Here is a 12,050-nt window from a genome sequence, read left to right as displayed (position 1 = left end):
ACCACAGTTTTGCTAATGCGGAACCTTATCCTGGAAGACTGTAACGCCGTTTTTGTCAAAGTTGATCAAATTTTCATTGGATTCATTTTTTTCCATATGTTCAACAACCTTTCCATCTTTGGCAGATTGACTGAGGTTGGATGAAGATGAGCGCTTTATCATTGCAGCTACATGGCGATCAGCTTCAACCATACTCAAGCGGGACCCGCTACTTTCCGAACTATGTGACTGATTTCTAATGTTTTTACGGCGTTGTAAAATGCGTCCTACAAACATGTTTATCATTAGCTTCAACAATATCAAGTAATTTTCAAGTGTGAAACTGTCATAATATCAACCCAGTACCTCGATTCACACATTCCCCGTGCTTAATTCGTGCCTGCATTAAGTACTCATTAGGAACATCTTTCATAGTCAAAATTGTTTCAACAACTTTAGTAGCCTCCAAGCAAAGTTGCAGTGCAGAAGAGTAATCCAAAATTGCATCAGCTGCTCTGCTTTGTTCAATTAAATCTTCAGCATCTTGAAGAAGATCAGCAAACTTATCTAAAGCATAAAGAAATTGGTAATTATATATAAAAGAACAACTTGTATAAACACTTTGGTAAGAGAATATATTAAGAACGCTGCTGCAGCACAATAACTGATTCTCTTGTCTATGAGCAAAATCTTTGTGACTGTGAACAAAGACATTACACTACTACATTGCTACTATGACAATATTAAAACAAGAAGTCACACAACAGGTATTAAATACCTCGTGATCCTGATTTTACAGTGTTTACATGGTTAAACTCAGGACTTTGAGATTGCATCTGCATCATGGCAGCTAAAGTTGCCAAAGCAGGAAGTGAGTTTGCAGTTGCTATTTGTGACTGGGAGTTAGTATCTGAACAGGGCTCAGTTTGCAGGGGAAGACTTAAAAATGGGGGTTTAGGTGGAAGAGGTGGCCGAGTTTTCACATACTGCGCTGGTGCAGGCGACTTCAATAAGTTAGATTTTACATTCTTGTTGGCAGTTGTATCAGTAGCAGCATGCAAAAAACCTAAAAAAACATGCTTGAATTATCATGCAGTTAAATAGACAGACCATGTGAAAAGGATTTACAAACATGATAATGCAGTGCGAGCTTGTAACTTTCAGCTTAAAGAAACCTTGTGATTACTTGGGTTATTCGAAGATAGAAAACTTTGTGGCAAATATCTGTGAAAACCAGACTAGTCACAGCAATGACATTTTGTTAACTTAATGGCACAAATTTAACATCATAACCTGTTCAAACATGTAGTATAACAGGTTTGGAGTGTGGACACAATACCATGGGTGGCCCTCCAATTCTAAAAATAAGCGAGAAAATAGGATGAGCGCTATTATGATAGATTCTACAGGCCAGGTCAGGCCCACTCGCTATTTAGTGGGGTGGGGAGCATTGGTCCATGCCTTTTCACTAGCCCAATTTTTTTGGCTCATAGGCATTTTTATCTTTTTTGTTTGTTACATTTTTGTGTTTGCAACTCCTAATCGGCCATTAAATCTGTTTTTGGTGTTACTACAAATAATGTAAACCAATGCTTCTCAAACTTTTTTGTCCCAAGCCCCACTTTTGTTTTCCAAAAAAATGTATGCCCCACATCAATGGCGTATTTAGGATTGTGTTAAAGCAAGGGGCAGCCAAATGTTTTTAAAAGCTGTATCTAAAATTCCAACATTTGCCCAGAATGCAGGAAGTGCAAAATTTTTGGCTTTTTATGCCTCAAAAACAGTTTCAGAACGCCTCCAAATGAAATGTAAATCTCACATTCATATGTACAAAAGCTAGATAAACAATTTTGAACCCACTTATTGTACATTTTTGTTTTATTGTTGAAAAGAAAAGTTGATGCTGAGTGCCGAGATTTGAATGAAGTATAGAAAAACAAGCACAACACCCAACACAAAATGAACCATGTTGGTAGAACCACTTGTTTGATTCGCAACGTTTCTGTTGCTGTAAACAAGGAATTAAACAATAAGTGCAATTATGACACAAAGTATGCCCATTTTTTGAAATTTATGGGTCCTGTAGCCGAAGTCAAATGAGGAGCTACCAAACTTCGGGCAATGAAAAGAGTGTGAATTTTAAATGAAATTTGCAGTAAATAAAGTTTTAATGTCTACTGTGAGACGTCCAATGTTTTTGAAAGCAGAAATGAGTACTGAGATGAAAAAGGTTGGGTAACACTGGGTTAAAATAAGTTGCTTTTGAGTTATGTGAAATGTTGACTAAAGAAGAGCCAAGCTAAACAAGCTGCTACTTCAGCTGTAATTCCATGAAATGCACAATAGGGTTTGCTTAAATAACAAGCCATTGATCTGCAAAAAAATTGATAAACTATCTTCCGCCTAATATGTTACACCTAAGCTTACAGATTTACAAGCAGCTAAATTGATCATTAAAAAAGGCTGGATTAACAACAGAAAAGCATACATATTTTAACACACACGTATAATTTTGTATTTTTTAACCAAAATTCATCATTTGCAAGGAAAGCAGTATTGTCAAAGCAAATGAAAACGATCTCATGGTAATTGCACCCATGCATAATCGTACAACGCACAGTGGGCTCTCACATAACTGCACCCATATGCAACTAAACACAGAGCAGTTGGCCTTACAAGAAAATGAACAAAAGGTGTCATGATTTTTCAAATAAAACAGGTCAATACAAGAACAATTTCTCAGCAGAATGTATTTTTGCTATTATGTCTAAAGCAAAGCTTTAAGCAAAAGATGTAATGAAAAATAAACTGCTTAGGACAAAAAAATTCTACCTGCCGCCCCGACGTGACCAATTACAGTACTTGTTTATATTTATAAGTAGGGCGATTATTTTTTGACTTGTCAAAAAAAGTCAAAAATTTGTTAAATTTACAGCGTTAGGTCAAAAATTGTCAAAATTGTTTACAAAGTCAAAATTTTTTACAAACTGCATTTTCGTGGTGTCATAGAGGTTGCACTGTAGGTGAACTTGTCATTTTACATTGTACACCTTGTAGCCTACTTTATACTTTTGTAAATGGCCCATTATCTACTTATTGTGAATCAGCTCTTGCTTCGGTTTTGCTTTAGATAGTTCAATAACTTCATGTATCTTTAGTTTAGACAAATGTATTGAACAGTTTTCGTTGTGTCTTAGTTGCAGTTTTTCTGGCAGTGATTTGTAATTAGCTCATTTCCCTTTTCAGAATAGGCTAGGTCTGTGTTCACATTTTTGCCCTTCTTTACTACAATAAATTTAAACTTTTTGTACAATAATGCGTAATTTAACTACTTGAGCTCTTCATATGTCAAAATTTGTCAAAAAAAAGTTTTTTAATGTCAAAATTTTCAATTTTTAGGTCAAAAAATAATCGCCCTATTTATAAGTCATTTATATATATATATTTATATGTAGAAACACGATGGTTGCTCAATTTTTCCCGAACCAGGCATGAACATGTTTTTTAGGAGTGATGTCAATAGCAGTGCTGTTTTTAAAATTAGGAGTGGAACCACAAGGGCGCTCTTTTTAAGCGTTATCTGCTCGTCACTCGTTTTTTGCACATACAATGTTGTGAACGCATAAATGGATACAATTGGTTAGATTAAAAAAATGACTGCTTTGAGACTAATTTGATGACAATTTTCGTTCAGCAAAGTTGCCGGTAAAAAATAAATAATAAAATGTGCAAGAGTAATCACGTCAGAACCATGGGATGGTGGTTCGATATAAACGCTTTAGTGAGACTGGTGATATGATAGAGAGACTCACACAAATGATTCGATTTGTCATCGTAGTGTTATAAATGCTTTAGTTGCCTTTATTTTTATAATTTAACCGAAAGGCCAATATTTTTTGAAAGTGAAAAATATTAAATAATTCAAGGTTGACATCTACAAATCTAGAAAGTTCTTAATACCTTACTTGTCTTTTAATCATTTGTGGAAGGTGTGAGTTTGTGACCAAAACAAAACTCTTTAACATCAGATTCTATGAAAATTCTTCATGTTTACAACAAATAATGACAAGCAACTATTAAGCTACAGTTTACAATCCAAACTTGCATCATACCAATGCGATCGTTTTTCGAAAATGTACTAAAATGAAAATATTTTTAATTGCTAAAAAGAGCGGGAGAGTGAGTGGCAAAACGAGTGAGCTCTCTTTATACAGAAGAGTGAAAGCAAGAGCGACACTTTCTCTCATACACAAGCGAAATCGTGAACAATGTTCTTTTTTAAAGAGCAGTTGTTCTAGTTATCATGTACCATATACATCTAATAGTGGTCTAATAATTTAAAAAAAAATAATTTTAAAAGAAAATACTTTGTTTTGGTAAAGCTTATAGGCAGTTAAATTGAACAGTACAACTAGGTAACAATGTTTTGACAAGCAATGTCTCAGCAGTACAAATGATCAGCTTGCAAGTGCATTGGTTCAAAAACGATGGGTGAAGTAACGCATGAGCTCAATGTTGCGACTAGCAGTGAAAAGATTACATGCATGATGATAGACAGCAACCAATTACATATGTGTGTTAATATGTGCTGCACTGCAACACCATGCTAGTATTGTTATAAAATCACACAAAAGATTATATATCACCTCCATTACCAGTGTTTGAAATAGTTGAATCACTTGACGCTAACGTAGACTCTGAGGAATGTGAACTAAATCCACTATCAGATGGCTTTGAAGCTACAGAAAAGTGTATGAAGTTATGATATGTTACAAAATTTAAAACAGAACAAGTTTCCATAAATTCTTGAATCCAGCGTACTTTAAGCTATATGTTAACACAAAATATGCTCTAATGATCTCACATACTGAAGACTGTGAAGAGTAATTATTATTTAACAAAACATTTATCTTGACATGAATAAACTACCAGATGATAATCGAGATGAACGAGCAGAATCTACTTCATCCATTTTTACTGATGATTTATCCAAAGATTTAGCTAGTGATGCAGGTGACTGTTTTACTGCAGATTGTAAACCTAATGACGATGTGGGGCTCAGTGATCGTTGGTGAGATGAAAGTTTTGAAGTGGAAGGCTTTTTTGTGACACAAAAGGCAGCCATACCTTTTTGACCAACAGCTAGAAAAACCATACATGTCAATAAGGACTGTGTAAGTCAGCATGCAACAACATTCATTTGTAATTGTAACAGAAGTGAGGTTATAGACAAAGTATAAAAATAGCATGACGAATTCTGACAACATTGAATTTGTCTTTAAATACCTTTCACAGATACTTCTTTGTTTGTAGAAAGACCGGTAGCTTTTGACAAAGGTGGTGCTCTCCCTCCAGAAGCACTCTACACAACAAAATCCAAATGAAGTTTATATAATAAAAATATGTATGTATACTAATAATACAACAACAAGGTTTTATCACACTGTAGACTGTTTACCATAAAAAATTCTAACAGATTGAGTGACCTGAACGTTATAAGGCTTATAAGTGGTCCAGTTTGCCGGATTAGGTTCAACATATTGTCCCATTTTAGGAGTTTTCTTGGAAGGCTCACCGGTCATTTTCCAAGTGAACTTTGGTTTATAAATCTCTGTTCCTGTTGCGTGCGTAGGATTGGAATCTACTGGTGTGGAAGACTTGTCAATGTAACTCTGACTCAACTCTGACAGGACATTGGACTGTTCTGGTTGGAGAGTCTTTTTGTGTTCTGTGAAAAAGAAAAGTTCGTGGAAGGTGACAAGCCAAAAAAATTCAAATAAATACAATAGATTGAGTCAATATCCAAACGAATCAAAATCGGAGAGAAAAGAAAACAAAACACACATTTAAATTTTGATTTAAAATAAAGTTCTTGTCCAAAGAAACAAACTGCAAAATAAGAAAAGCACATATCCACAAAAGGTTCTTCTGAAAATAATTTCATTCTGTAAGCCTTTCTCCACACTAGAGGGCAATCTTATCAGAGACAGTGGAAATAGGACTTCTTCATCCAATGATTGTTAAGCACCAATATCATTTTCAATCAAAAGAAACTACCATATGTAAACTTATTCCTGATTTTACATTTTCATCACTACAGGGCAAACTTAGATTTGACAATTCAATTTTTCCTCACCTAAAAGCGAAGTGTTAAATTTTTTTAGAAAGTTAAATCTCATTAGGGAGCTTCAATCTGAAAAGTTTCACAGTAATACATAAACTAAGTTCAAACACATTCAGTTTTTCACGACTAAAGGGTTTTTTGAGTACAAAGGGACACCAAAGCAACAAATTTGGTCAAAACTTCGAATTTAGACAACTTAGAACACAGCATAAGCAGCATCATAAAAGCGATGCGATGATGCGATGCTGGGATGTGCCTATATCCTCCAAAACACCCTAGATCTCCCGGAGAACTGATTGTTCTCCGAAATTAGGCCGAAGAGAACGACAAAGAGAAAGAAATAGAAAGGTCACAAAATTCCCCATAATAATAATAATAACAATCTGAAAAGGAAAAACAACATGTATTGAAATCTATCAAAGTTTTCGATCCATAATTTAATAAGTTAAATAAAGATATAAAGAACAATTTAAGCACCATAAAACACAAAGGAGCCAAAAATTCAACTGAATGACATGAACAACAGGGATAATGTCAAAGCTAAAGACAGTATGTAATCTCTTAAAAAACCTACAGGTATCTTAAAAATATCATCAAAAAGGATCCAGTTACTTCATCTCAAAACATTATTTCAGGCATACACGTTTGACCAACCTTCCACTGCATCAGGTACGTCAAACAGTTGATTATTTGTGGTCCACACATTTTAAAAATGATGTCAAAGCACTTTGATTTGTAATTAACCATAAACCATGAACAAAAAACACAGGATTCTTGAAAAGTTTGCAAGTATGAAAAATATACAAACTACAGTTGTTGTTGTTTGACTTCATGACCTTGATAGAACTACGCTTTTACAATTCCATTCAGTTGGTTTTGACATAAGGGATTCCCTTTCGCACTACAGGCTGGTATAGCTTATTACTCTTTATTAGCTACTGCACATGCTTTATTTTAATTAATTTGTTTTAATTATTAATGAGCGCTTGTATACAAATTTTTTGTTTTTTTCCTTGACACATCCTGCTGAAATCAAAACAAAAATTCCTGTTGCATCGTCCATCATTAGGAAATGTTTGCATAGCATATGCAGTTGTGTTGCATAGTTGTTTGTGTCAGTGGAACCTCCAAGATCACCCACTTTAATTTTTGCAAGAAGTGCAAACGGATTATTTAACAGTATGGGTGTCATACTGATTTGTCGTCATGTTGCTGGGATGTGTATTTGAAAGATACAAGCAGGAAGCATGGAAAAATTATATGCTCGCAAGCTTTTGGAGTACATCGTTTGTTACCGAAATATCATATTAGGCTGTTATAACGTTATAAGTGCAGAACAAATCTCAGTAAAACTCTAATTTGAGGCCTTGTCAAACGCTACAGATCTTGTATTAAAAGTAGAAATACTGGGAATTTTGTCTACCTAAAAATACCACTGTGGTCGATTTTGACAATGAAACGACTTTTGACTTTCGAAATGTTTCAACTCGGTTGTAATTAGTTAGACAACATTTCCTGGCAGACCTCATCATGACATAATAAAGTATACGTTTGAGACAAAAAGTAGTAAAACAGTAATCTGCTATCTTAACGTCTGGTTGTCTGGCACAGGGAAAGATAATAAGGAAAGCATCAATTTTAACCACTGGTCTTTTTAGGTATATTGCTTTAATGACCTCGTTCTGGAAAATGGGTCCCTTTAATTTCTTTATTTCCTGTCACCACTAGCAAAGTGAGGAAAACTCACAGGGTGACCAAGACCCAATTTTAACAGACAAGGCCGTAATAGAGACAAGAAAATTGTAAAGTGGTCAAAAATGACTGATGGTCTTTCTAGTGTTAAGGGGTTTGCGTAATTGATTTATACAAACATATTTTTGTATAAAAAGTATAAATATTTAATGATTGGTACAGAAGTCTGCTATAATCAGTGTGCATATTATTAACAAAAAAACTTCCAGCGCATTTTAAACATCTTGCAAGACATTGCAATATAGGATTAAAGAATTATCAAGATAGTGGGACATGCATGCAGAGTGCTTTCCTAAATACTAACTATATAATCTACCGACATAATCACACTATAATCATAATTACTCCAACCATGTCTCAAACGCACAAGTAGAAAGCAATCATTACCATCGCTGGCATAAAATTTTGAGGATCCTTCTTTTGGTTTTTGATGACGTTTACTGTGAAATTTCTTGTGGTCAGATTTCTTTGTTGCCTCAGAAATTGGTTCTGAAATCACCACTGGTAAAAGTTTGTGTTTGGCATGGTTTGGTGACTTCATATGTGATGATAAAATAGTGTTTTGAGCTTGCAACGATTCTGTTCCAGAACTTTCTTCACCTGGAAGTGATTCCGAAAGACTCGTTACTTCACCACTGTCACTCTTCAGTGAGTCTGTCTCTGTGAATGAAAATCATGCAGTATAGTTTCGACAGAGATGATATTGTTTTACAATAGCAAAGGTTGCAATAAGCACAAGTGCAGAAATAGGCATCTTTATTTAATATAACAAACTGTCTAACATGTTTCGAACTAACTTCAGTACCTCAACAGAGTAAAATGAATAAAAGGGGTTATTGAATTGCTATATAACACGATATGATTCCAAAAAAATATATGGTGAACTTCATTTCAGAAGAACAATGGGCTTCAAGACTGAATAATGTGCGAAAATAATTGACGAACAAAACAAAAAAAACATTGTGGAAAGTTATGTGAAGTCTGGCATGTTAATCCTTTTATGTCGACGGTATGAATTCCTTGTCGAAAAAATTCTTCTTCTATGTTTTGTTTCATGAAATACCACTAGTAACTGATTTTTATCAAAAATTTTTTTTTCTGGAGCGATATTGTCCGCGTAATGTGACTACCCCGGTAATTAGGTTCACTCATCAAATATACCACTTTATAGCCGATATGTATGTATGAGCATAAGATACTTAATTACTTATAGTAAAGTTTTATAGTCACTCCGAAGAAAAACAAACATAATCATTTGTGTACTTGGATAATATTTGAAAGAATTTATTTGTCTTGCTAATTAAACTGCTCATGCTAACTACTTAATCACAATTTCACATGACTGAAAGTTTTTTAAGAAAAGCATTCGAGTACTATATTGGAGTGGTTTGAACAGACGCATTAAGCAAAATGCGATATCAATTACGGAAGTCTTTACTTGTTTGAGACAAGGAATGATAGCCCTCCCCCTTTTTTTCTTTTTCCCATCGCTTAATACTGCTTTTCCAATACTGGCAGAACACTCGTGCAAGTGCTAGTTAAAGTCACTGCTCTATTGTCAAACCACTTCACAGCTATCACGATGACTCCCTTGACATTTGCTTCACTTCCGTCATAGCTATCTCTTCCCTTCTTCAGTTCTATATCTGTCTTCAACTCACATCTAGTAAGGGGGTTGCTTCGTATTGTGATAATGGCAAATATATCTATTTTTCCGAGTTGAACCAGCAAGGTCAGATATGTAAACCAGTTGTCGAAACATAAAACGTAATTACTTTTAGATCGGACGACTTGTGAAAGTTGCAAAACAATGTTAGAACTTGCAACGAGATCAGGAAATTCTTCAACTGGTGTAATTTTCCCGGTAGAAATTTCAAAATTGAGCATGATACTCTTAGTATCGCACAAGAAAAATATTTTGTCTGTCCATTTGTGGGGTTTCTTTGGAAGACACTGATTCAGTAACGAATGAACTTTAAAAGGAACCATTTGTTCGTCTATACTTAGAATTTGCTGTTGTGGTATCTGTTTGTACTTTGGCAGCATGAAATCCTGTAGGGGGGTGTATTTTGAACAGTTTGTCACAGTCTGGGTCAACCATGGCTAACATGTTTTCATTTTTGTTAAAAAGCATCTATCATTTTATTGTTTTCCACCTGTCGCATGTCCTAACATCAGCAATGTTATCAATGTGTGTAATAGAGGATCAATTCATCTGAGATCTTGGTAGCCCAAAAATGAACATAAACAGTCAAGAAACTGCTTAAATTCCTCTCGGGTTAAACGAAGAGGTATACCAAGGTCGGTTTGCAAAGCAAAGAGCGTAGCTTCACTATCAAGTCAATTGCTACTAGTTATGTTGTTGGATTTGCAACTATTACATTAGTTAATGTGGTCTTTTATAGCGGATTTAATAGTCTTTGTTTAATTGCGTGTGTTCAGCTATTCTAGTATAAAAAATGTCGTGTAGTTTTATCTGTGTAGGTAAGACTCGTATCAAACAGGCACATGAATTGGTACTCTAAGTTTGAGCTTAAATCAGTCGGCAGTGGTCACCGTTAAAGTTGTTGGATATTTCAAGAGGTGTAAAGGTATAGAGGGTCAAAGTTGAGCTTGTTCTGTATTAAGTTTCACATTTTTTATTCTAAAACGATTGACAGATTATGTAGGAAAGGGGCATTTAAGATGGGGTTTGGTTTTATGGGATCTTCAGGAACTAGGGCTTCCGTATCTTTGTTGTCTTCTTGATTCTTAGAACATTGTCCGATTCAGTTCTAATTGAAAGAGGTTCTGTTTTGAACAAATTCTCCATGCTCTATTGAGCAGGAATGTTATAAAGCCCATTTTTCATTTTTTTGGTGCAACAGCGTTAAAATTTAGCAATACCTCAGTGTGCGATCGTTACCAGAATACAGTATCAACAATTCGAATGTAGTGTTTGTAATGCATATTTAGCTATCAGGAAAAGCTAATGAGTCAGTCACTTTTTCTCTGGTAAACTTGAGGTTAGGATGTTGTTCGTTTAATCCTTTAAAACATATTTCATGATGATCATTGTTTTTAAACACTAAACCGGCTAAAGTTTCATTTATATAACGTAAAGACGCTTTAGGTCTGTGGTTTATGTTTTTAAAGAGTTTATTTTCATTGTGGGTGAAAAAGAAATTCACTGAAGTAGGACTTAGTGTGTTCCCATTGCTACAACCATAGACTTTTTTACACAGCGTATTTTTACAAAACTAATACAATACAATACTATTTTTACTAAATGGAGAAGTAAGTGTGGCATTACCGGCATATAGATAATTAAAATCAGCAATTAAAGATATGTTTTCTTTGAGAAGGAAATTTGTAAATAACAACTGGACATCAAAACTAACCATGACATAATGATTGTTGTCTTGACATAGTCTTAATCGGTCAAAGAATTCATTGGTGAAGTTTACCATGTAACTGTTAGGAATGTTCGGTTTTATATACGAATCCAAGTATTTTGCTAACTTGTACTTGGGTGTGCCAATCATACTTACAATAATGCGTAATGGGTTGCCAGGTTTATGGACTTCGACAAGCCATATATATGCCGCAAGGCGAGGAACCATTGAGCATGAGGTGTGTTATGATATCACTATCTATTTTATTTTCTAGATATCACATTTTCTTAGTCTACGACAAATTTTACCTTTGCGGGTTACAGTAAGATGGATTTTGACACTGTCATCTATTATGCGAAACCTAGATTTATCACCGACTATGGTGTCGAGTTGTTTAAAGTAATCATTTGAATTAAGAAAGGCAACACCATTACCTTTATCAAATTTGCAGACTTTCATGTTTTCATTCATGCCAAGTGCTTTCAAAGTTCAATGATACACTTGGTTTACAAAGAAGAAACAGACATGTCTGCATGAATTGAAAAAGCTGATAACGGTGTGTCTGATAGCATCGCAGAATGTGCAGTCTAGGGTCGTTTTAGTCCGTTCCACAAAAGTATAGATTAAAGATTGACAAACTGCGGCTTACTAACATGTTTGTAGTGGCTCTTATAGCTGGATAGTAAAATTCATTATTGTTCATTACCCGTGCATTGTTTACCGCATTTGTATTGACACTACTGATTTTGCCGCTCGTGTATCTCTAAGATTAGGTTCGAAGCTGATTGTATTTGCTTGCTCATCAAGTGGCTCTATTCCTT

The 12,050-nt window shown here is 34.7% G+C and overlaps 1 protein-coding gene across 7 annotated transcripts in view; it reads right to left on the bottom strand.

The window, feature by feature from the left end:
- The window catches only part of LOC143469674 (uncharacterized), a 32,997-nt gene that overhangs the window by 3,316 nt on the left and 17,631 nt on the right, over nt 1-12,050 (bottom strand). For 3 of the 7 annotated variants that reach the window (XM_076967445.1, XM_076967439.1, XM_076967440.1), the window contains 8 exons: nt 8,243-8,515; nt 5,466-5,707; nt 5,266-5,341; nt 4,909-5,121; nt 4,626-4,718; nt 758-1,045; nt 346-546; nt 25-266 (listed from right to left, as the gene is read on the bottom strand). In XM_076967445.1, the coding sequence (XP_076823560.1) occupies nt 25-266; nt 346-546; nt 758-1,045; nt 4,626-4,718; nt 4,909-5,121; nt 5,266-5,341; nt 5,466-5,707; nt 8,243-8,515 (1,628 nt within the window). The remainder of the gene's footprint in view (nt 1-24; nt 267-345; nt 547-757; nt 1,046-4,625; nt 4,719-4,908; nt 5,122-5,265; nt 5,342-5,465; nt 5,708-8,242; nt 8,516-12,050) is intronic. The other 4 variants (XM_076967442.1, XM_076967441.1, XM_076967443.1 and 1 more) reach the window with 4 other exon arrangements.

This window comes from Clavelina lepadiformis, chromosome 8 (genome assembly GCF_947623445.1).
Source record: "Clavelina lepadiformis chromosome 8, kaClaLepa1.1, whole genome shotgun sequence".
NCBI lineage: Eukaryota > Metazoa > Chordata > Ascidiacea > Aplousobranchia > Clavelinidae > Clavelina > Clavelina lepadiformis.
This window is presented reverse-complemented; position numbering and strand designations above follow the sequence as displayed.